The sequence below is a fragment of the Leguminivora glycinivorella genome, chromosome 8 (genome assembly GCF_023078275.1).
Source record: "Leguminivora glycinivorella isolate SPB_JAAS2020 chromosome 8, LegGlyc_1.1, whole genome shotgun sequence".
NCBI classification, from domain to species: domain Eukaryota; kingdom Metazoa; phylum Arthropoda; class Insecta; order Lepidoptera; family Tortricidae; genus Leguminivora; species Leguminivora glycinivorella.
The window spans coordinates 10,731,652-10,756,655 of NC_062978.1; the positions used below are offsets into that span (position 1 = coordinate 10,731,652).

Consider the following 25,004-nt stretch of genomic DNA (forward strand, 5'->3'; position numbering starts at 1 on the left):
CATATCTCCCTCTCGCTTACCCGTAGGTACACCTCCTTACATACTAGCTCATACCGTTCAGGCGGAATGCGGAATTACTGAAAGTACATAAATTTACTAAGTTATAGTGATTTTTTCAATACGTACATAATATCAAATTTTGCTATGTAGTATTTGCCCCAAAAAGTCCAATTAAACTTTCTGTCTATGGATATCCTGAGAGACTTTATTTAGTTATGTTAAATAAAATAATTTTGTCTACTTGTCTGCTGAATTGAGCGTTATATAAAACCGTGTGCATTTCAGACATCATTTGTTTTAACTTTACTTTTGTGTCCAAAGCCTCGACAAAAAAAAGATTTAAAAAAAAACTTTACTTTTGAAATTGACACATCCGCGATCCATATTGTATCCAGAGCTAATGTTTGAAATGTCTTATCATTATCTTAAACTTTGAATCGGGCCGACAGCAAGTACAATTCATTGTTGATTGGTGTACAGCGTTATCTGCCGACTGATATCGTAAGATCTATGCTATCTGCGGGTCCGTAATGTCCAAAGCTCAAAGCCTCACTCAGTAGGTGTACAGACGCGCTGCCGTTGAGGCGCGCCATTCGGGCCGAACGCGGAGTTTTGTTTATGGTTCGAAGTGTTTTTTTTTTTATGAAACGATAAGATTTTGGCGGCAATGAGCGGACTAGGTCAAATATGCAGATGATTTGTATATTTTGTATAGCTGATTATTTTCTTTTGTTAAATAAAATAAATAGTAAAATATCTCGAAATACAGTAAAAGAGGAGTGTTGTTATATTAGGTTAAAAAAGCTGAAAATTCATTTTCGTAAAACTCAAGAAGAAAGTTTAAAATATATGCTGCTTTATCTTGTTATGCTTGAAATGGTTCCAGGGAATTTTTTTTTATTACCAGGGGACCGATTTTTGAATATCGAACGCATGAATTCGCCGTTCGAAAGTCTGTGAAAAACGACGTAATGCTATTTTTCTCAAACATGCAATGAAATATTGTCTTTACGTTCCTTAAAATGGGCTGGAAAGTATCGCTTTTTGGGCGCAACAACTCGAGAGGACTGTAAAGGGATTTCATATTATTTTTTAGGCCTAGGCCTGCAAAGTAACTTTTTTTTATAAAATATTGTCCTTTAGAGTATTTTTTTTTATTTCATTGTATGTTTGAGAAAAGCACTATACATGCCTCGGCGTGAAAACGGATTCCCGGCCTCGTATCCCTATCCGGCCTCGCTCGCACGCTCGCTCGGCCGTATATACCCACTTGGCCGGAAATCCTCATTTTCCCGGCCGGTAATGTACTATTTGAAAAAGGACGGCTACTTAGTAATGTTAAATCTCGTGGTAAAAGCCACTCGTTTTTGATCCAATTAGTAGAAATTAAATCGCTAGTAGTGGAGATATTATTCAACGAAATTCACAAAATCGAATAGGAGACATTCAAAAATCGGCCCCCAGTTCCGAGAAAATTGGCGTTTGATGCTCAATATTGAGTATAAAATAGATTTAAAGTTTATGAAATTTAATTTAAATGAATATATTAGGTACTTGTTTTGTTTATATTATAATATTTAAAAAAATATCACATAATATAAACAAACCTGGTTTTGTTTTAAAATATACCAAATTACTTAATTGTTAATATTATTTAAAAAAAAACTTATCAGAAAGGATATACTACCATGCAGAGCATAAGCATATACTATATTATATCTTAAATATACTAAAATGATCTCAACTCCATGCATTAATAAAATAAAACAAGACAGAGAACGACCTAAAAAGCGATTTCTTCCAATCAACTGAAAACACCTTGAGCTGCATTTTCTATGTACCTATCAAAAAAATGTTACGTTTATATTTTTCGCACCCAGCCGAGACAGATTTACCTACGTGCTTAAATAAAAAATGCTAAGAACGAAAGGTTTCAACAGGATCCTTTAGTCTGTTGAGTGTCCTTGTCCTCGTTTTCTGAATTCCAGTGTCATGAGTTCATGACTCTTACCAAAACCGTCTCACCAGTTTCCAATATCTCTATTTAGCGAACTTAGGTATATTATTAAAAAAATGGATTAAGTTTAAGAAGACCATTTTGAAAAAAAAAATTGGTAAATAAATACATTTGATTTACCTACTTCGTTCTCTAGAAGTTACTACCAAAAGTTCAATGCTTTTTTACTAATGGTATTGACATAAAACGGATTAGTCGTAGAACACTGCTAAACCAGCTTTACATAAGTCAAGCTAAATCCTAATCCTATTTATGTAAACTTACGTACAATTTTATTAAGCATCAATTAAGTGTTCATAAAATAGTTCATATAATTACCCGTTAATAAAATCACGTATCTACTTACAAAATCTATATAATACCTACTTTAGCTACTACTTAATAAGTATTTTTTTTATTTTTTTTATTCATAATAATTAACACTGCATTACAGATAAACCAAAGCACTGTGAAAATACATATATGATCCCTATATATACATAAGTATAAGAACACAAAAAAAATACTCATAGACAAAGTGACTACTTACAGTCAACAAAACTATTAGTTTTAGCAGATGCACATATATGGCATTTGTACGATAAAATAACGACGAAGATTTTTGTACGTTTACTCTTATCAGTCATCAAGTCAAAACAAACAAAAAAGAACCAAACTCGTTTTCTCTCCTAAACCATAAATAAGTTCGTTCTTAATCCTTACTAATCTTTTCTTCCTCTTTTATTCTCTTTGTTGAACTAAATGTAAGAGGATCGTTATCCAATACATTTTGCAACCATTGCACCTAGACGCGTCTTGCTTCATCCGTTTTTGTGTATGCCCTGAAAGCGGAAATGAACCTTAATAAGCAGGTAGAGAAGATTTATAACATAGTGACATTTATGCATTTTTATACCATTGTAAGTTTAAGTTTTGAATTATTCACGGTTAGTTTCAATAGACTCAAAACAAAAAGGTAATCATCGTCTATTCCCCGGTCAATATACATTTAAAGTTACTGTAAAAAGTTTGATTTTTTTTCATTGACCCATTGATTGATGATTGATTGATCTTTTTAATTGATTCCGAACGCCGATTATCAGAGAGTTAAAAGTCAATAATATCGGAGTTCGTGGGCTACTGATGACAAATAATAATGCTTTTCCAGGCATTAAATCAATAAGATAAATTTATAGTCGAATGCACCTTAATGACCTGGAAAGACAAAGAGCGTGTCTGAAAAGGCACATTTTCCTATTGCTTAATGTTCTGTGTTTACTAACAAAGTTATTTTTTTTTTAATACTGCGACGGTAGCAAACAAGCATACGGTCCGCCTGATGGAAAGCGGTCACAGTAACCTATGGACGGCTGCAACTCAAGGAGTGTCACATGCGCGTTGCCAACCCATTAGCAACTCGAACTCTTTTTTGCTGTATGTTGCTTTCTTCAAAATTACACCTGAATATCGCCCTATTACAATACGGTTTACGGTCTGTGTGGTGACGGGTTAAGAATTTCACCACCCCCTTTCTTCCCGTGGTTGCCGTAGAAGGCGACTATGGGATATGGGTTAAATTGTGGCGTAGGCGAGAGGCTGGCAACCTGTCACTGCAATGCCACAGTTTCGTTTTCTTTCAACCCCTTATTTGCCAAGAGTGGCACTGAAGCTTTAGTAGTTTCATGTGCTCTGCCTACCCCTTTATGGGACACAGGCGTGATTGTATGTATGTACCTATGTACAATACGGTTGTTACTTATTCCATTATCGGACAGAAATATTTAGGTACCTAGCTACCTACACATATATTATTAGATTGTATTTATTGACGATTGATATATTATTCAAGGTTTATCTGATACAGAATGCATTCTCAACCCTTTGCCATATAACATAACTTGTGGGGAATTTATTTGTATGTAATTACTGAATTTACATGAGGCACCAAAATATAAATAAAATCCTAATTAGGAAGAGAAAACAATATTTTTTGCGATATCGGGATTTTTACAAAAATTGAAGGGAAGCGTGGCCGTGGTATAAGGCGCATATCATGGAGTAGGAATATAAAAGACTGGTTAAAAGTGAAGAGCATAGACAAATTCGCATGACTGAAAATAGAGAGACATATGGACATATGGTCGCCGACCTCCTGGACGGAGATGGTACATGAAGAAGAAGAAGACCAACATATTAAGTAGTGTACCTACATATATTTGTATACCTAACATATTTCTCAAAGTAATTGCTTAGCCAATATCATTGCATTGCAATACTACCTATAGTACCTATTGCAAATGTATTCACGAGTGTTTTACCATGGCATTAAACAGTAGGTACGTTCTTAGTACTCATACATGGCAATAAGTACTAATGAATTTACGGTATCTAACGTTGCAATAACTTCTTATAGTGTTATTTGCATCAAGAAAACTGCGATCAATTATGCTGCAAAATCATAAGAGATAGCGGATTGTGCCTTCCCAAGAAAACCTGATGAAAATTTGAAACGAATTCGGCTAAATAATTTAACAAATTACTATTTATATATTTATCGAACTATATATTTGGGATGGTAATTCTTTCATCTTATGAGTCATGCATAAAATTAATATTTGTCCTTCTATTCTGCGGCATTTTGCTCTGAATATTTTAACGTTAACAGTTTCATAGGGATGAAAACGTGAAACATTACGTAGCTTCAATAATTTAACAAACGTCATTGGATATGATATGTGTATAGGTATATAGGTATATAAAAAATATCACACACTTGTCTTAATTTTCAATGGCCATTTAAATAGGCATACAGTTACAGTACTTATAGCTTGAACCAATATAAATTTATAAACATAAACTTATATATCTTTTGAAACACAAAGAAATAGAATGCTGCAATATAGACAATTAAAAATCTATACCTACTTAGTAAATAAAGACATGAAACTTCATTTTGCGTATTTTGTTGCAACATAAGGTCAATAATAAACTGACTATTCCACGAATATCTTTAGACTTGCACCACCGACAAATCGCTTACACGTAATCTCAGTAAGAAGTAAGTGGGTTAATAATAATTGTGGAGTGTTTCAACATTCGGCTGCTCGTTCAAACGGTAACCGAACCGTTAGCGGCGCGGGCGCACTGACCGTTATCCGGGAGTGAGAAAAAAGCGGAAGAGATCATTCATGGGAAACGCTTCTGTAGGCCTAGCACATGATGGCCGCGAGAGTATGTCGCCGCGAGATAGATGACACGTCTTCTTCTAACTGTATTAATGACATAAGGACGGGTAGTCTATCTCGCGGCGACATACTCTCGCGGCCATCATGTGCTAGGCCTACTGGCGGGCACATTGTGTATTACACTGGGATCAAATGTTGGGAAGCGTGTTCCTGTGCACGCTTTAAAATGATAATGTGCAAATGTTTGGCAGCCATTGAGTTGGGATTGGATAGGATATGATCCGATTCGAGCTTTAACACGCGTCAAGTGCGTCTTGATACGATATGGATTGGATAAGTCAGTGCGTGATATTTGAAGGTCGTTAGTCCGGTATCATGAAATCGTTCAATTATAAGCTAGGGAGCTTATAATACCTATAGTCAAAGATTGTAGAATTACTCTAACACTGATTTTATTAACTACGAAAATTGTATCAAGTTCTTCTCTAATTGATCCCTTAATGATGAATGACATATCCCCAAATCAAAATCTTTAACCCTTAAATGCATGAATTTTTCTTTTAACTAGATATGAATATATGTGATAGACAATGGTTTTCTGACTCTGGGAAAAATAATAAAAAAATATTTACGATCGATTTTTATACTAAATCAGTGTTTGAAGTTAAATAGGCCAAATCTTATTTATATAAATATATCGTTATTGGTAAGTTTTATTTAAAAAAAAATACTACTATTAAAAAGGTACACTATTTGTGAAACCTCTATGATAAAATGTTTAAACATAAACTAATTACTAACTTCGAAAAAATCAGCCTAAATCACATACTAAAAATCGCCATCATCCTGTTTTTTTACACTTTTCCGCCATCTCATCTTAATCCTTAAATAATAAATAGTAAATCATTATATTATTTATTTAATTTAATTGTTTATTAAACAGTAATAATAATTAAGCAATAAATGTTATTGTGGATAGCTACATATCGAGCCACGGGCCATCAAATATATGATGCATTTAAGGGTTAATACGGACTATCATACATTTATCTACTTGTCCATAGCTAGGTATTTACATTTCTAATTCATATTTCTCATTATCGATGTTACAGAATTCTATTAAAGTTCAAACTCATAAGTTATTTTGGAAGGGATTCGAAGATTGAATAAGATTACATCAACCTTTGATTACTAACTGTCGACAATTTCGTGTAATTGGATACAATTAATCAATTACATTGTCTCTTGAGAAGTGAGAACTGAGATAGGGCGGCACTCATAAATGTTAATTAAGTAATTTGGATGTTATTCAATTAATTAAGTAGATTCGTGGTAAGCCCTCTGTCTATGTCCGTATGAAAGACCACTGTCACTATTTATTGCGTCTGCACTCTTGAACTGTTTTTAATGTTAATTTAATATTGACGTTGGAAAGATCCTGCAGTTTGCAAAATTTCTACAATCACCTGTCAGTAACAACCAAAGCAAACTATAGTCGTGGCTTTGGGAGCTGTAGACCTTCGTCGCGACATGCTTAGGAAACACAAAAGAAACGGAAAGAAAGAAGAATCATTGAATCATTATCACGCTCAAATCACGATAGTCCCTATTAGCACTTAAGTCTTTTATGTCAATTTACGCATTTTGCAAAATTTCCAAAAACTGGGTCGATAAAAAACTAGGTTATTCATAAAATCTGGTTACAAAATTTCATGAGAATCGATTGAGAATTGTGATCTGTAGAGGAAAATACAAATGCAAATAAAACGTAGATCTAAGCTGTTGCTGCAATCAATAAATTCATGAGTCTTGGTTGTAAAAATAGTTGATCGAAAGAAGATTTGATAGAATCAACAAGTGTTGATTTGTTATGCGAAATTGACGATTATGATGGATGTCGAACAGGAGTTTGAACCCCATTAATACGACTGTGATTGAGTCGTCTGCTCCAAAGGAACATTTTTTCATTCATCAACGTACTCGTCTCACAACAAGAATATGTTAATGCAACATTTGAGATGAAGATTAATTGCTTTGACATTTGTTAGCAAAAGTATTATATCAATTATCCGATCTAAACTCTTGCTTAATTTGACTATTACATTATATTGTGTAGCTCCATTTGCATAACGCGCAGAAAGAATTATAGCTTAAAATGGTTTATGACAACCTCATAATGTCAATCAAAACTTAGGCTTTAGGTCAATGCGTCAAGCTGTGACTAAAATGCTTTTAGAAATGCGATTTCGATTTCGGGTGATTGAACTACCAAAATTGCATTAAAAAGACATGAACTAAGTGCAAAAACGTAGCAGTGAAATGTGTTCAATGTTTTGAAGGTGGAAACCTGGACACTTTAGATATGCGGTCTGTCGGTCGTTGGGTGGAGGAATCCGAATTAAAATGCAAAATCTCAGTCATGAATGAAGCAGTTCATAAAACCAGAAGAAATATGAACTAAAGTGGCAGTGACATGTGGCCAGTGTTTTGAAAGTGGACAGTTTTGAGAATGTCTCAGTGGTTGTGGCTGGCGGCTCTGTTCTGCGGGTCGCAGGCAGCAGTGCTGCCGCCGCCGTGGGCTGACGTGAGGAAGAATCCTTGCGCGTCGCATCCGAGGGGCTGGCTGATGCTGTACTGGCCAACGGATGGGAAATGCTACACGATTTATAAGGTAAGCATACACAAACTAATGGTACAGAATATATAGTACAAGTCCCGCTAAGCTGCGCTAAGGTCATCACCACTGAATGAGCCTTGCACTCGCACCCGCTGGGCGAAATAATCGCGGAGTGAGCCGCCCTTGCGAATGGCCCTAACATGATAGAAATATTCATTCATTTAATGGAAGCTCAGGTAGCATAGTAATTAAAGTTGTTTAGAAAGTGTCTAATTCTGGTTTTAAAGAAATAAATTTCAATCCACAGGCAGCAATAATATTTTCGATTAATGCTGCTCCGCTGGGCTAAGTGCTCAATGCTCATAGTGGGGCGAATCAGTAGCTAAACGTTAAATGTTTTTTGACATTACACGTATGTATCAAATAGTAAACATTTTCGTATCATCGCTTTATCAGTTTAATTCCCACACACTACACTACAGTATTTTGACCATAGTCTAGCTAATTTACTCCATAAATGAGATACTGTCATATTGCTTACTATTTATCCTTCATTCAGGTGTCAGACCCAAATGCAATCTCAACGCTAATTATTTACTTATTTGACATTCCACATGTATCAAATAGTCTGTATCATGTATCTAATAATCATTTCCGTATTATTGCCACTTAGAATATCATCGCTTTATTATTATTATTAATTCCCACACTCAGTTTTTCCTTCACAGTCTAGCAGCTAGACTAGCTTAGTAGCTAGCTATTAGACTGTAGCTAATATACTCCATTTACGAGAGCCATATTACTTACTTTTTCTTCTTTCTTTTTTCTTTTTTTTTCTTTTTTCTTGCGCTCAGGTCCAAATGCAATAAGCACTAGTGAGCTAAGTGAATATTGCGTGTCGATTTCAATACCAACGTAACCAGTTGTGCATTCGGAGGCACGAGAGACCGTGACCGATCGATCTACCCACTGACCCACTATTATTAAGAAAGGACGATGTAATGTGAGCATTACAATTAAGTACACATCTTGTAGCCAGGGGTGACATCGTCAGTGACGAAATCCCTTTATCCTTTCCACTACAGATTTTTTCCGTTTGCTACAAGATAAACAAACCTATAAGTAGAAGAAAAAGTTGAGACATACCTATTTTTTATTTACGTCGTATTTTTTTCCTAATTTGTCTTGCTTTAGATGTCCAATTTTATTAAGATTGTGTTTGGGCCTCCATTAGTGTGTCCGGAATGCTAAGATCGTGGGAAGTGCCCAAGCTGGTCGGCCATCCGAGAAATGTATGTGGAGGTAGCGGTGTATACCTAAGCTGAATAACCTAATAACAAAATTAAATTTAAAAAAAATCCCCGACATAGTGGACCGATTTTCATGAAACATGGCTAAGAACACTCCCGACTAACTCAGCATTCAAACAAAAAAAAACTAAATCTAAACCGGTTCATTCGCTACGATGCCACAGACAGACACACACACAGTCAGACAGACAGATAGATAGACAGACAAACAGACAGACAGACCCGTCAAACTTGTAACACCCCGTCGTTTTTGCGTCGGGGGTTAAAAAAGATACCTAAATAATAGTTATTTGTTATACAAGGGGGCAAAGTTGTATTTAACACACGAGAAGTAAAATACATTTGCACCCGAGTGTAACACAAAACTTTTCCCCTCACTATAGCGAGAAAACTACAACGCAAAAAATGCGTTTATCACTACTTCCAGTAATTCCACAGGTGGTAAATCATCTTCATTACTAGATTCACCTACGTTTATTACATTGCGGTATTTGATGGCTGTGCAAAATTGTATGTACCCTCAACATCCCGCAATGTAACTAAAATCGTATGCGAGTTCGCACGCCCTCTAAATCAGGTCTAAAGCAGTTAATTTGACTTTATTCAAGGTCAAATTACTTTACCCACTAGTGGATAAAATGTGTTTTTACCCGCTGGTATTAAAGGACAAAACACGTGTTTCCGAGCTAGTGAGGGGAAAAATCTTTTCTTACTATCATATTTTGTATTATTGTAAATTGCAGGTGATTGTTTGAAACTAACGACGTATTTTAGATGAAAATATCTAAAAAAGTAGCTTATTATTTGGCAATAGAGTAAGTCGAATGTCGTATGTAAATCAGAATGTTAATGTAGGTACATATCTAACCTTTGGCAAGCTGTCATTTCTTCTACTTACTTTTGCACAACTCAATATAGAGCAAGGTACACCTGTATGAAATCGTGGTTTCTTAACCATGATCCATTGCCTTTCATCAATTACGTCGGTTTTTTATCTGTGGGAACCAACAACAATGGATATTTCTTAATTATTAATATACAGGTATTATGGGTAAATGAATATGCTGATTGGTATCACTGTCTTCGATCCATAGTGTGATACAAAATTATGATGAGATATTTGGAATGGTACCTACCTATATATTTATTATTTTGAGTTTAATGGCTGTTTTTTGCCATAATTATGTAGTGTGTAAGTGAGCATTTCTTATTTTCTTTGCCATTTTTTTATTTTGATTTTTTAGGGAATTTTAGGTCAGTTGTACTCAGAATCACGAGTACTTTCAATCTCACTGGGAGACAAAGAGTGTCCCAGAATTTCCATACATTTTTGTTACTTTCCTCTTTTGTTACCCCACACTGTGTGGGCTGTCGCGACCAACGCGAAACTATAGAGCCCCAAGAATATTCCCCTGCGGCAACACTGGCGGCGCCCTCTGGGTGGAGCCATAGTAAGTATCTCAAAGTTGTCAAACTACGTGCCACGTAGACATTCCACGAGGCGCGAGAAACGCGCCAGTACTTAAAAGTGTAACACACAGTGAAGTGATCCACGTGCTATCCAGATATTGCAGAGACGACTAAAGCTAAGTATTTATTTATACTTGGTGGCTCACAGTGGTGTAATGGTATCTCTTACAATTGTTTCCATATCTAACTAAAGGCTATTACCTCGATTATCTTAGTAACAGACAAGGCGCACTAAAGGTGCCACTAGGTGCCGAGTTGTCTATCTAAATAGTAAGTATGGTACTCAATCCTGGAAGACTAGTTCTCCAGAGGCGCAGCAGACAAGGCACGCTAAAGGTGCCGGTAAGTGACAGGTAGACACACTTAGAATAAGCATGCATGCTCAATCATGGTGAGACCGCGGCGTGCTCGGCTCAGCCCGGGGGTCGAGGTCGCCGGGGTCGAGGGGCACGTCGGCGGCGTACCTGGCTCAGCCCGGGGGTCGAGGTCGCCGGGGGTCGAGAGGTACGTCGACGGCTCACTGTTCTCAATCCTGGTAAGACTAGATCGCCAGAGGGTGAGGTGCAAGTCCACGGCGTGCTCGGCTCAGCCCGGGGGTCGAGGTCGCCGGGGGTCGAGGGGCACGTCGGCGGCGTACCTGGCTCAGCCCGGGGGTCGAGGTCGCCGGGGGTCGAGAGGTACGCCGACGGCCCTCACTGTTATCAATCCTGGAAGACGAGTTCTCCAGAAGAGTCGGTATGATAGGTACGAGGGTGTTGACAGTTCAGCACGTCCTCACACCCGCCGAGCTCCAGACAGACGTGCCGTAGTGTGGCGGTACGTCTCGACTATCCACTTGGGCGTGTAGGCGTCCGAGGAAGATGTATTTGGTGTACCCTGTCTGGTTGAATAAGATCAATCCTTAGTATGAGTAGTATGACGATGATGTATGTTCTAAGGGACGGTTGTTAGGAGAATACCATATTCATGAGCACTTAAAACCCACAGATCACGGAGTGACAATCAGCCGCCGTAACATAAAAGCAAGCGAAGCAGATCAGAGGCTCACCTGGCCCCGAGAAGGTTGGGACAGCGTGAGCGTGGATGAGGAATCATCTATAGAAATGTCAGGTATGTATACCATGCATTCTGTTTGGTGGTCAGTATATATATTGACCACACACACACAAATAAGTTGCCATCCTTCTCCTTTACGGACTCGTAAATGTACCGTAGGCGGCTAGGAGAGGGGTGGCGACAATGGTGGTTAGTGCTGGGATTGAACAGATATAGAATCAAGGCATAACCTAAAATGAATGCAAGGTATACTATCCTAACATTAAACGTATTATTCTAAGAAAAATAACATGTGTGTGTCAATAGTAACAAAAATTGCAAGATTTGTACTTTAAGTACACGTGCGGAATCATATAATTACAGGGTCTGGTTCAACATCAATTTTGGCTCATTTAGTTATGAAAGTTACTTCAAGAGCTCAATAAGTGAAGACTTTTAAGAATAAAGTAATTTCATTGACTGTGTAATACGGCAGGATATGAGAAAATACATCATGGCGTACTCTCTCGGCTAAAGGATGGTTTACTTACTTATAAGATACATTTTATTCCCCGTATAAGAAAAAAGGCTCAATTGTTATAAATAATGTTTAAAAAATAAAAGTATGAAGATTTCAGTATTCGTCCGAATTTATGAAATTAAAAATTCATTATTCAAAAATAAAAGGTCATGTTATTGAACAAAGTTGCTTCAGTTGCTTCCGGGATACGTCACGAATACGTCTCTGATTGGCCAAAAGCGAAACATGGCGGCCATCGCGCCATCGCGGCGGCCATAGCACGAAGTAGTGTTGCTACAGTTACAGTAAGAAGATTACCCGAAATGTCGGGAGAAAATTACGACTCGAAAGGATTAACCGGATAACTTCAGTGAAGAGAAGAAATTATTTTACAAACGGATTCGACTTGGAAGGCAGTAATGAGAATTTTCTTATAAGATGAATGTGTAATTAAGTCAAACGGTCATACTGAACTGTGTATAGATATAAGTCGGTAAGAATTTTGTCTTTGTGTTCGTAATTATATTGGATTGATTAGTATATAAGCTAGAAGATCTTTTCAGGGATAAGAAGAGAAGCACTAGCCTATGGTATACTGCAGGTATATCTTATAAGTCTTATAAGACAAGCGTAAAATAAGAAGGGGCAGAGGAATTTTCCGCTTTGAATTTTACTTGATACATGTGTGTTAAACTTAATTAGAATTAAGATTTTAGTATTAAGTATTTGTATAAAAGTAATAACGATGCATCTAAAAGGACCGAAGAAGAAACAAGTTACGGTTAGTTTATTCGTTAAATATGTCAGAAATCAGGGAGTTCTGACTAAGGCTGGCAACACTAATTCCCGAAGAGAATACGCTTTACTTTGAAACTTTGTTTACGGAGAAGCTGCAACAGCGCTGGTTCCCAAGAAGTTTGCATCCAGTTTATAGGTAAGATGCAGTTGTTTTGTACAATTTCAAGTGCTTTATAGAAGAATTAAATTGGTGAATGAGTACGATTATTGAAAATATGTGTATTTTACGTCATAGGAAGACAAAAACACGAACCGGCCTCCGTGAACCATCACGGACTCGACACATACCACCGGATTAGACGAGAAAAGAGAAAAGAAATTCCTCGGTAAGTTTTTAAATAACTACTTCGTCATCACATGAAGTTTGTTCAAAGAAAAACCAATCGTCAGCTAATTTGCCGTAAAGTTAGCGAAAACGACCTTCGTGGTTTTGGCAAAGAAACATGGCGTGTTTAAAGTTCTAAAGTAGAAATAATATTACAGTCAATATTCAAGTTTTAACATCCGTATTACGTTTTATTAGAGATATCTTGAATATTTTGACATTGTACTTGTTATTGGCGAAGATTAACTTGGATGAAGAAATGTATTTGCAGCGGAGTCAAAATGGCGAATTCTAGTATTCTTTAAAAGTTTAGAGAAGCTTTTAACATCGTGAGATATTATGTTATGCATATCTCGCATATTTTTCCTGAACTCACAATGTTGTTTACTTATTCCTTAAAGAACTTTGAGAAAGTTTTTTTTTTATGTTGATTGTGTGTATATGTGAATTAACATCTTCTTTACAGGTTTAGTATAAGAAGTGAATTTGTGTCAATAGTGTTCGTTAAAATACGTCATACAAATTAAATACAAAAATAAAACAAATGAGTAAGCTGAATGAGTGAAAGTGACAGTGCAAAGTTATATTATAGTTACCTGCGTGTAAACGTCAACGTTACTGACAAGCACTGATAAGAAGTGATAAGTCTTAACATAAATTTGAGTTCAATAACATGTCTGTGTGTATGTTATGTTTACAGATATTCCAATTTTCTTTAGTGATATTCAATTTAAAGTGAAATAATTTAAATTTGGAAATAAAAGAACTCATTAATTAAATTAATTTTAAAGTGAAAGTATTAAAGTTTCAAATAAGAGTCCTCATAAATTAAATTAAATTTTAATCTTTTGTTACTTTTAACTATTGAGTGTTGTTTTCCATAATAAGAATAGATTAATAAAAAATAAACAATTCCTCATTTCTAGTAGCATTCTAAAATAATTAAAGAAAATGTCAGAAACCTATCCTTGTGAAGGATAATTAAATAGACTTTTCCCAATAAGAGTTTTAATAAAAGATACTAGTTTATAGTATATATTTCTGTACCTTCCAGGACAAGATGGACGAGATTCTCTTAATCAGACTTCGAATCACCAGTGAAAAAATTGGTGCTGAATTGGAAACAATACCCAGTACGGTTCGGTCAGAAAACATAGGACAGGCTCAGGTCGTCTATAACAGACTGCAAGCTGCAGTGAATAGGCTCAACGCTAATTTATCAGAATACTTTCGTTTAGCTACAACTCCTGCATCAGATGAAATTTTCTTGATTAGTGGCCAGCAGCTTTTAGCAGAAGAGACTTTAGCAGAACTCAAGGCGAAGATCGACCAAGTCACCGTATCCCGTGAGACCCAGGAAAAGCCGCCTGAAGTGAATTCCTCTTGTCGACTACCGAAACTCCAACTACAGGTTTATAACGGGGATGTGCTTTCCTGGTGCGAATTTTGGGATAGTTTTAGCAGCAATATCGACTCAAGAAACTTACCTGATGTAGACAAGCTGTCTTATCTTAAAACTTCAGTGACGGGTGATGCTAAGAAAGCTATTGATGGCCTGCCTACCACTAACGGAAACTATAAGATAGCGGTCACTCTACTAAAGGAACGTTTTGGCAAGAAAGCTCATCTGATTGATGCCCACTATGCTACATTATACAAAATCGAAGCGGCAAAAAGCAGCGCAGAAGATTGTAGAAGAACTTTCAACGAGGTGGAGCGCAATCTTAAAATCCTAGAGTCTCTTGGCGAAAACACCAACCACAACCATCTTCGTTTCATGATTTTGGAGAAATTTCCTTCGGATTTAATATACGAAATAAAGTTGAAAATTCAGAATGAGTCCACACAAGAACTCCGGGAACAATTGAATAAAATTATCACTGCAAAGGAAGATGCAGAGAGAATTGCTGGAAGGAAACGATCACATGAGGTAGATGACAGCACTGTCGGTACCCTGCATGTGAACGCAAAGCGTGCGAAGAGAATGCATCATTTCCAACAGGGAAATAATACCTCAAATACTCAACATTATCAAGGAAGTACTAATAGAAAAGGACTAAATAGAAAAGGAAAATTTCAAAGGGCCAATGAACCCAAAAAAGGAAGCAAACCGAGCGTATCTAATGTTGCAACATCTGCTAACAGATCTGCAACTGTTAACCCAAAGGAAAAAGGGAAAATCTTAGGTTGTATATTCTGCAACGGCAAACACCGCAATTATACGTGCCAGGACGCTTCTACTTTAGAGGAAAGAAAGAAGCGGTTGACCGGAAGATGCTTTATATGCTTTAGGAAGAATCATCTTGTAAAGGACTGTAAGGAAAACTGGACTTGTAGACTTTGCCCAGGAAAGGAAAGGCACAACATGGCCTTATGCCCTTCAAATTTTCCAAAGGATCCCAAAACAAAGAAACAGTCTTGACTATTTCAGAAAGAGGAATCACCACTCTACAGACAGCTGTTGTTTATGCTAACCCCTTAGGTGATAAGAATAATGTATTGTGTAAATACCGTTTAATTTTAGACCCAGGGTCTCAACGTTCTTATGTCACATTTCAAGCGGCCAAGGAGTTGAAGCTTCCAGTCGAAGAAGAAAGTCTCTTGACAATTTTCACCTTCGGTGAAGATCCTCCGAAGGAAATACATAGTCCTATAGTGATTCTACAGTTAGTAACTAGAACAAATAAGAAGATAGTTATACAAGCTAACTGTGTCCAACGCATTTCAAGAGGATTCATCCCAAATGTCAAGTTACGGGGCGTACCCGAGTCTTATGTACTGGCGGATGATGGTTCTGTAAGCGGACAGGTGCAGATTCTAATCGGAAACGACTACTACTTTAACATTATTTATGAAACTAAGATACAACTAGATAGTAACTTGTTTCTAGTGGATTCTGCCCTTGGATGGATAGTCAGTGGCAAGACGGAACCACAGCTTGAAGAGGAATCATATGTAGTGACTTATGCTCAAACTTGTATTGAAACGAAGCTTCATCAACCAGATTCACCTCTTTGTGATGGAGACATTAAAAACCTTTGGGAATTGGAATGTATAGGAATTTGTGATTCACCTAAAGCAACAAGAGAAGAAGAAGCTATTAAAAATTTTAATGAAACTACAGTAAAAATTAACAATAGATACACGGTAAGCTGGCCATGGATAACTTATCCGCCTGACTTACCTAATAACTTTGGAATCGCCTTTGGGCGTCTGTCAAGTTTACTGAAGCGCATGGACCAAGAAACCTTAATGTCATACGACGATACATTTAAACAACAATTAGCTAAGGGTATAATAGAAGTCGTACCCACATCAGGAACGTCAACTGGTAACGCTATTCACTACCTACCCTTCCATGGAGTACGTCATCGAGGAAAACCTATGCGAATCGTGTATGATGCTAGTTCCAAGAGTAACAAGAACACCAAGAGTCTGAACGAGTGCTTATACAGAGGACCACTCATGCTTGAAGACCTTACAGGGTTACTCATCAAATTCAGGACACATCACATAGGATTGACGTCCGACATAGAAAAGGCGTTTTTACAGATGGCATTACACGAGAAGGATCGTGACGTTACCAGATTCTTATGGCTTAAAGATACCTCTAAACCAGTATCTCAGGATAACCTACTTTACCTAAGATTCTGCAGAGTTCCATTCGGCGTGATATCTTCACCGTTTCTACTGAATGCGACTATTAAAGAACATTTAAATAATGCAGAAGATCAGCATGTCAGGCAGAAAGCGAATGACATATACGTAGACAACTTTGTTTCAGGCTGTAGTACTACAGCTGAAGCAATAGAGCTTTACAAAAGTTTAAAAGGATCTTTTCAAGATATTTCAATGTCACTCAGGGATTGGAGTTCTAACTCCGAAGAATTCATGAAGATGGTCCCTGATACATGTAAAGAAAACAAGATAAAAGTACTTGGCTTAGAGTGGGACATAAAAAAGGACACCCTCCAACTGAAGCCCAACCTCCAAGAGGAAGCAGTCACAAAAAGAGGAATACTGAAGACTATCGCATCAATTTATGACCCGTGCGGTTACGCGGCACCTCATACATTATCAGCTAAACTTTTTCTGCAAGGACTTTGGAAGGCCGGAGTATCTTGGGACTCACCATTATCAAGCGAGCTAACAGAAGAGTGGAACATCATCCGACAGAACCTAGAAGTCATAGGAAAGGTATCGGTGGATAGATGTTACATGAAGACACCAACGGAAGCGAATTACCAACTGCACTGCTTCACAGATGCTTCACTACAAGCCTACGCAGCATCGGTGTTTCTAGTCTGTGGCTCGAAGAAAAGCTTTATCATGGGTAAATCCCGTCTGATACCAACCAAGGATCAAGATAACCTCAAGATACCCCGTCTAGAACTTCTGGGAGTACTGATAGGCTGTAGACTGACGAAGTTCGTCCTTAAGTTTCTGCAACAGAAAATAGTAAGACAAGTCTTATGGACCGATAGTCAGATTGTCATCGAATGGTGTAAGTCTAACAAACTACTTCCTCCCTTCGTTGCCAGACGAGTAGAAGAAATCAAGACAAACAAAGACCTGGAGATAAGATATCTACCATCAAGCTTGAACCCAGCAGATGTAGGCACAAGACCCCTTCGTGCAGAGGAGGATAAGGAGAAATGGCTGAATGGTCCGCAGTTTATAACAGAAGATCCACAGAAATGGCCAACCACATCCGGCAGTGAGCCAACCAGTTCTCTTCTGACAGGGGAGGGTCTTGGGTTCCAAGAAGACATAGAGATGGTCGATAAAGAAGATCCAGTTGTTAATGTCAACCCGATGAAAACGGAGGAAATTATAACACCAAATGAAGTGATAGGAAATAATCAGTCAACAGACGACAAGCTTCATAAATTAAAAGAAATTCAAGCTAAATATTTTCCTCTAGAGGTAGAAGGAAAAGAAACCAATCTAAGTCGAAACTTAGGAGTATTCAAGGACATTGATGACCTATTGAGATGCAAAGGTCGTATGAAAAACGCAAACTGGTCGTTCGACAAACGATACCCTATACTCATACCAAAAGAGTCAGATTTCACGAAGGAAATTATAATGAAAACTCATCAAGAGAACAAACATGTAGGTGTCAGCCACACGCTTGATAAAATAAGAGAAATGTATTGGATTCCTCAAGGAAGAAGTAAAGTCCAACGGATATTAAAGGGATGCCCTGAATGTATGAAACATGATGGAGGACCTTATAGACTACCAGAAACCCCTGCTCTTCCTAAAGAGAGAGTCAATTACAGCTCTCCTTTTACGTACGTTGGAACAGACTACCTGGGACCACTTCTAGTTAACAACGGGAATGGCAGTTGTAAAAGATGGATTAGCCTTTATACATGTTTAGCGGTAAGAGCCATTCACCTGGAAGTGGTAAAGGATCTAACAGCGGAAGAAGGTCTTCTGGCCTTAAAAAGGATGATATCAGCGAGAGGCGTGCCTACCTTAATTACATCTGACAACGCAGCTCATTACAAGTTACTTTCTGAAATTCTTCAAGACCCATATTGCATAGAAAAGGAGATTAAATGGAAATTCATACCGCAATTAGCCCCATGGCATGGAGGATTTTACGAAAGGTTGATTGGCTTAACCAAGAATTGTATGAAGAAAACCTTACAAAAACACTTATTGAATGACAGCCAGCTGGCAACAACAGTTAAGGAAATAGAAGCAGTACTTAACACAAGACCTTTAACCTACGTGGATTCAGAACCTGACCACGTATTAAAACCCTCAGACTTTCTTACCATGGGAAAATGTATCGTAATGGAAACGTCGAGCATGGATCCTATTACGTCACATGGGACAGTAACCAAAGACAATCTAATTAAAGGTTGGAAGAAAGCGCTCATCATTCTACGAGAATTCAAAGAGATGTTTGAGAACAGGTATCTCCTAAATTTGAGAGAAAGATACTCCCATCATCCTAAGGAGCCTAGAGTGACTTCAAAATTAACGCCAAAAATAGGTCAGATAGTGCAAATAAAAGGCGACACGAAGAATAGGATCAATTGGAAAGTTGGGAAAATAGTATCTTTAAAGGAAGGCGCCGATGGTTTATGTAGAGTAGCCACGGTCCAAGTAGGAGATACAATATATACAAGATCTATCGCGCATCTCTACCCGTTAGAGATCGAAGATGGAGAGGAACAGTGTAAACAAACGTCACATGAAGAAAGCGTAGAAGAATCTGTACAGGTTCCTGACGTCCCACATCCAACAAGAAGGGACGACGTGATGAAAGAATCCACTAACGACGTTCTTAAGACTTCTGAGCAGAAATCTTATCAATTAACAGAATTAAACGAGTCAGAAGAAATACCGTCTGATTCAGTCTTATTAGAGCCTGCATCTAGTCAGTTACACGAGCCTGAGCCTAAGTCCATACCCGAACCAGACCCACTCGCAGTCAAAGACATGACGTTCTGCGAGAACACTGATCCTGAAACGCACCACCTAGAGAACATCGCGTCGGCTGAACATCACGACGAGTCCAGACCTAAGAGAGCAGCGGCGCTTCGTGCTCTTGAGAAGATTAAGGAGTGGACCAGCAACTTAGTCGCAGTTTTGCTGCCTGTAGTGGGGAGTGTCGCGACCAACGCGAAACTATAGAGCCCCAAGAATATTCCCCTGCGGCAACACTGGCGGCGCCCTCTGGGTGGAGCCATAGTAAGTATCTCAAAGTTGTCAAACTACGTGCCACGTAGACATTCCACGAGGCGCGAGAAACGCGCCAGTACTTAAAAGTGTAACACACAGTGAAGTGATCCACGTGCTATCCAGATATTGCAGAGACGACTAAAGCTAAGTATTTATTTATACTTGGTGGCTCACAGTGGTGTAATGGTATCTCTTACAATTGTTTCCATATCTAACTAAAGGCTATTACCTCGATTATCTTAGTAACAGACAAGGCGCACTAAAGGTGCCACTAGGTGCCGAGTTGTCTATCTAAATAGTAAGTATGGTACTCAATCCTGGAAGACTAGTTCTCCAGAGGCGCAGCAGACAAGGCACGCTAAAGGTGCCGGTAAGTGACAGGTAGACACACTTAGAATAAGCATGCATGCTCAATCATGGTGAGACCGCGGCGTGCTCGGCTCAGCCCGGGGGTCGAGGTCGCCGGGGGTCGAGGGGCACGTCGGCGGCGTACCTGGCTCAGCCCGGGGTCGAGGTCGCCGGGGGTCGAGAGGTACGTCGACGGCTCACTGTTCTCAATCCTGGTAAGACTAGATCGCCAGAGGGTGAGGTGCAAGTCCACGGCGTGCTCGGCTCAGCCCGGGGGTCGAGGTCGCCGGGGGTCGAGGGGCACGTCGGCGGCGTACCTGGCTCAGCCCGGGGGTCGAGGTCGCCGGGGGTCGAGAGGTACGCCGACGGCCCTCACTGTTATCAATCCTGGAAGACGAGTTCTCCAGAAGAGTCGGTATGATAGGTACGAGGGTGTTGACAGTTCAGCACGTCCTCACACCCGCCGAGCTCCAGACAGACGTGCCGTAGTGTGGCGGTACGTCTCGACTATCCACTTGGGCGTGTAGGCGTCCGAGGAAGATGTATTTGGTGTACCCTGTCTGGTTGAATAAGATCAATCCTTAGTATGAGTAGTATGACGATGATGTATGTTCTAAGGGACGGTTGTTAGGAGAATACCATATTCATGAGCACTTAAAACCCACAGATCACGGAGTGACAATCAGCCGCCGTAACATAAAAGCAAGCGAAGCAGATCAGAGGCTCACCTGGCCCCGAGAAGGTTGGGACAGCGTGAGCGTGGATGAGGAATCATCTATAGAAATGTCAGGTATGTATACCATGCATTCTGTTTGGTGGTCAGTATATATATTGACCACACACACACAAATAAGTTGCCATCCTTCTCCTTTACGGACTCGTAAATGTACCGTAGGCGGCTAGGAGAGGGGTGGCGACATGGGCCACACAACATGTACGGAAAATGTAACAAAATAAGAAACAATCGTATGGGACCATTTTACTACTAGGATTGAAATAGCTAGTGATTCTGAGTAGAAATAGCATTTTTTTTTCAAAAATATCACATTTCATAAAAGTGGCGAAAAAAAAAATCTCAATTTTATTCTTGATAAGTATTAGTCGGAACAATAAAACGATATGCCGAAGTATTTCACGATCTTCCGTATCTTACGATCGACCGCCGACATACGTGCCTATATTGGTTCATATAGCTCAAAACTCGCCTACACTCAAGCTGTTGGGCCTCCTTGTTGGACAAGACGAGTCGTCCCGCAGAACCTGACGCGCTTGCGCAATCGATGTCACTCACCTCGGGAACTATACCGGTGCGGTGCCCTTCTAAGGGCTTCATATTGGATAATCGGTTACTTCATATAAACTCACTAAGTTTAACGTTCGTAGACATGACAATTGTCGGAGTTTTTAACCTACTTATCTCAAAACTGGAGGTTCCTAATCTGATCCGTATGTTTCTATGTAAGAGATACGAGATTGGCCGAATTTAATGCGGTTTTTATCTTAATATTTTCATAAGGAAAATAAGAACGGTTGATACACAATTATTCTCATAATTTTCACTTGTACTCCAGGATACTGTGTTCCAGGTTTCAGGAAGGTTCTTCTCTATTCTATATCGTTTAATTCCCGTATCAGTCAGACAGGTCAAGGCCGAGCATAAAAAGTTAATAAGCACAAACACGGACGAAGTTGTCGATCAATCTATATTATCTTTCGTTTTCAATCTTTTGTTTGAAGCCACGTTCGCAATTCACAACGACGATTACAAAATCTATACCCACCGTAGTTGATACTGAAATTATAACAAAATTACACCACGGTCAAACTCGTCTTCATCACATTAGCTTTCACTGAATATTTCGTCAGCTCTCAGTTGACTAAGGCATCCATTAACCATTGTGTTCAAATGTCACGCCAATGAACAAAGATTCTGCGTACGAGTAGTTAGGTCACGAACCTCAAAACGTCATTTGAGCAAATATTTTTAAAAACTTTGAATTTGACCGCATGAACATCAGACCAAGCTAGGCTGAAAACATAGACTGCAAAGTTTATTTTAAACTCCTATGAAATTATGCATGAATACTTACCACGTGGAAAGTCTGCTTTATCAATTTCTCTGTCAAATAAGCTTACTTTGAATCTAAATACATCGGTTGGTTTAAAAACACCTGCAGGCAGATCGGGATCAATTCGATAGCAATTTATGATCAAACGAACTTCTTGAAGTGAAGTTCGATCGAAATTATATGAGTTTCTTCATTTGAAGATTCGTATTTTACTAGCTTTACTTGTCATTACTAAATGTTATAGGTATACTTAGTGATTAGGTACTGTGGTTAGTCAGTATTCCTACATAGTTAACATTCACAGTGCTAACTTGATCCACAATGTTCGTATTGGAGAAGATGTCCGTGACTGTATTTCAGCCACGTTTCATTGAGTTGTACCCAAAAAATGAAGATCAAACATTGCGTGCAAGTCTCATTGTAACAATTAGGTAACATTGAAGTTGTTACCGCTTAGTTACACAGATAATATTTCATCTGCTCTGTTTACTTTTTAAAGATCTAGCTATTGATAATGATAATGATTTATTACTAGCTGGCACTGGGTAGGTCAAATAACATGAACATTTGCAGATTTTTAAAAAGTTTGTGCGGAAAGTGAATAGTGGAATGTAACACACGATCCCTTTTTTCCAGCGCAGTCTATAGCATGTTTAGGTATTAAATTTAACTAGAAGATAATTCATGTCACATAACCTTTAGTTTTTACGTTACGGTTCAATTTGGGCTAAATTTCGTTAACCGCTTACTGCTTTATAGCTTTATGGTGCAGTTTTTATGATATTATGATAAAGATGAGTTAAGTTTTGATAAATTAAGTAGGTATTTGAAAAGAGCTGTGAAGTGTCAACATATTATCGTACCGTAGTATTTATCTATTGTTTTGGTAGGTAGATTGTTAATGTATAATTTAGCTGAACGTCAAACATATTCGTAGGTAAGCCTGTGCTAAGTAACATGGGTTTCTTTTTCTGCGATACCTTAAAATCTTTAGTTTTAATAAGCCCATGAGAATCAAGTTAATGGACTGTATAGTAACAGGCAACCAAAAGAAGACTGCCATTAATTATTATAATACTCTACAAAATTTAAGTTCAACACTTGCGTACTATCTAGCTTTGTAATATTAAGGTCATGTCTATATTATTCACATACATAATATTATGTATTTTGTTCGTAACTTTGCCTGTGTGAAATGCGGTCAAGTTCATTATGCTCTTAAATGTTGATTGTTGACTCAGTATTTTAAAAACCTGAATTTGCAAAACCGGTGTGTCGTTGATACATCCTTGCCGGGTAATACGAGTATTGACGTGTATGGCACATGTATAATAAACAAGGTTACAAATCCACAGGCCAAAAACGTCCACGAAAACTGGGGTCTTTTTTGTAAAAGATTTTAAGAAATAAACGGCTATAAAATGCATATAAGTTTAAGGGTCCGAGGAGAAAATAGTATTTTATACAATCGTGATATAATACAAAGCTTTTCAGTCGAATACCATGTTTAGGCCACGAAGCTAGCTGAGTGGCCTAATAGTACGGTACGAGAGTGAAAAGCTTAATTATATCACTATTGTATACAATACTTTTTCTATGAGTCATCATTTTCATCATCAATGGACGAAAAATATCATCATTCAAGTTAAAATAAATGTTAATAGCGTCGTTCACCCACCGTTGTATCAACATCGAATTACCATCGATTGGTCGATAACGCGACATATAAAAAAAATGTGTTTCAGATGCAGAAAAATTTGCCAGGTATCGCAAATTAGTATAGAACTTGTATGAAGTTCTATTTTTGAAATTTTTTCAGTTAACTAAAGTGAAGTGTAATGAAATATTATAGTTGCCTAAGTGTCAAAGTTTAGTCTGTGGTGTCCTAATTGATAGATTAAAGTCGAAGAGTAGAAAAATGAAAGTTAAAGTCTATTTATTCCATTTCTTATAGGTATTGTTCACTAGAATCTTGCATAACTTATCATAACACTATACAGAAAACTGAGAAATTTAGAAATATCCTCATGACCATGTCATTGACACGACCGTGACACGGATGACCGCAGCATAAGGTTAGTGTAATAATATCGAAGGTAATAAACGTATCTAATATCCATAATTTTCCTTACAACATAGGTACTATTGGGTTGGCACAAAAGTAATGAGAAACTTGGTTTACGTTTTATATTTTTTATTATTATTACAATACAAAAAGCTTAGTCGATGATGTAATCACCATTAGCATCTATGACTTCTTGCCAACGATCCGGCAAAGTTTGGATGCCTTTCGCCCAGAACTCTGATGGCTGTGCCTCGAAAAAGTTTTTCAACTCCACCTGTACATCATGGAAATCATTGAATTGTTTACCCCGAAAATGTCGTTTCAGGACTCTAAACAAATGAAAGTCTGATGGTGCGAGGTCTGGAGAATAAGGTGGGTGGGGTATCGTCTCCCAGCTCAAGTTCTGCAGCTGTTGGCGAACGGTAGATGCGACATGAGGTCGAGCGTTATCATGTAGTAAAATTACAGTGGCTCGTCTTCGTCGTTTTTAGGGTTCCGTAGTCAACTAGGAACCCTTATAGTTTCGCCATGTCTGTCTGTCCGTCCGTCCGTCCGTCCGTCCGT

At 38.2% G+C, this 25,004-nt stretch overlaps 3 protein-coding genes across 6 annotated transcripts in view; all 3 read left to right on the top strand.

Annotated features, from left to right (window-relative positions):
* The first annotated feature begins 567 nt into the window (after positions 1-567).
* LOC125228528 overlaps positions 568-25,004 on the top strand; it is a 41,840-nt gene continuing 17,403 nt past the window's right edge. The window contains exons 1-2 of one of the 4 annotated variants that reach the window (XM_048133121.1): positions 568-621; positions 7,376-7,852. In XM_048133121.1, the coding sequence (XP_047989078.1) occupies positions 7,691-7,852 (162 nt within the window). In that variant the 5' untranslated portion in view covers positions 568-621; positions 7,376-7,690. Of the gene's footprint in view, positions 701-7,375; positions 7,853-25,004 lie in introns of all 4 variants that reach the window. The other 3 variants (XM_048133122.1, XM_048133124.1, XM_048133123.1) reach the window with 3 other exon arrangements.
* LOC125228527 lies at positions 12,988-17,673 on the top strand. The gene is made up of 3 exons (XM_048133120.1): positions 12,988-13,067; positions 13,167-13,257; positions 14,311-17,673. The coding sequence occupies exon 3, from the start codon at positions 14,317-14,319 to the stop codon at positions 15,676-15,678; it is 1,362 nt and encodes a 453-aa protein (XP_047989077.1). The 5' UTR covers positions 12,988-13,067; positions 13,167-13,257; positions 14,311-14,316; the 3' UTR covers positions 15,679-17,673.
* On the top strand, positions 17,687-21,223 carry LOC125228530. The gene is made up of 3 exons (XM_048133125.1): positions 17,687-18,561; positions 19,446-19,967; positions 20,974-21,223. Exons 1-2 carry the CDS (start codon positions 18,478-18,480, stop codon positions 19,908-19,910), a joined length of 549 nt encoding a protein of 182 aa, XP_047989082.1. The 5' UTR covers positions 17,687-18,477; the 3' UTR covers positions 19,911-19,967; positions 20,974-21,223.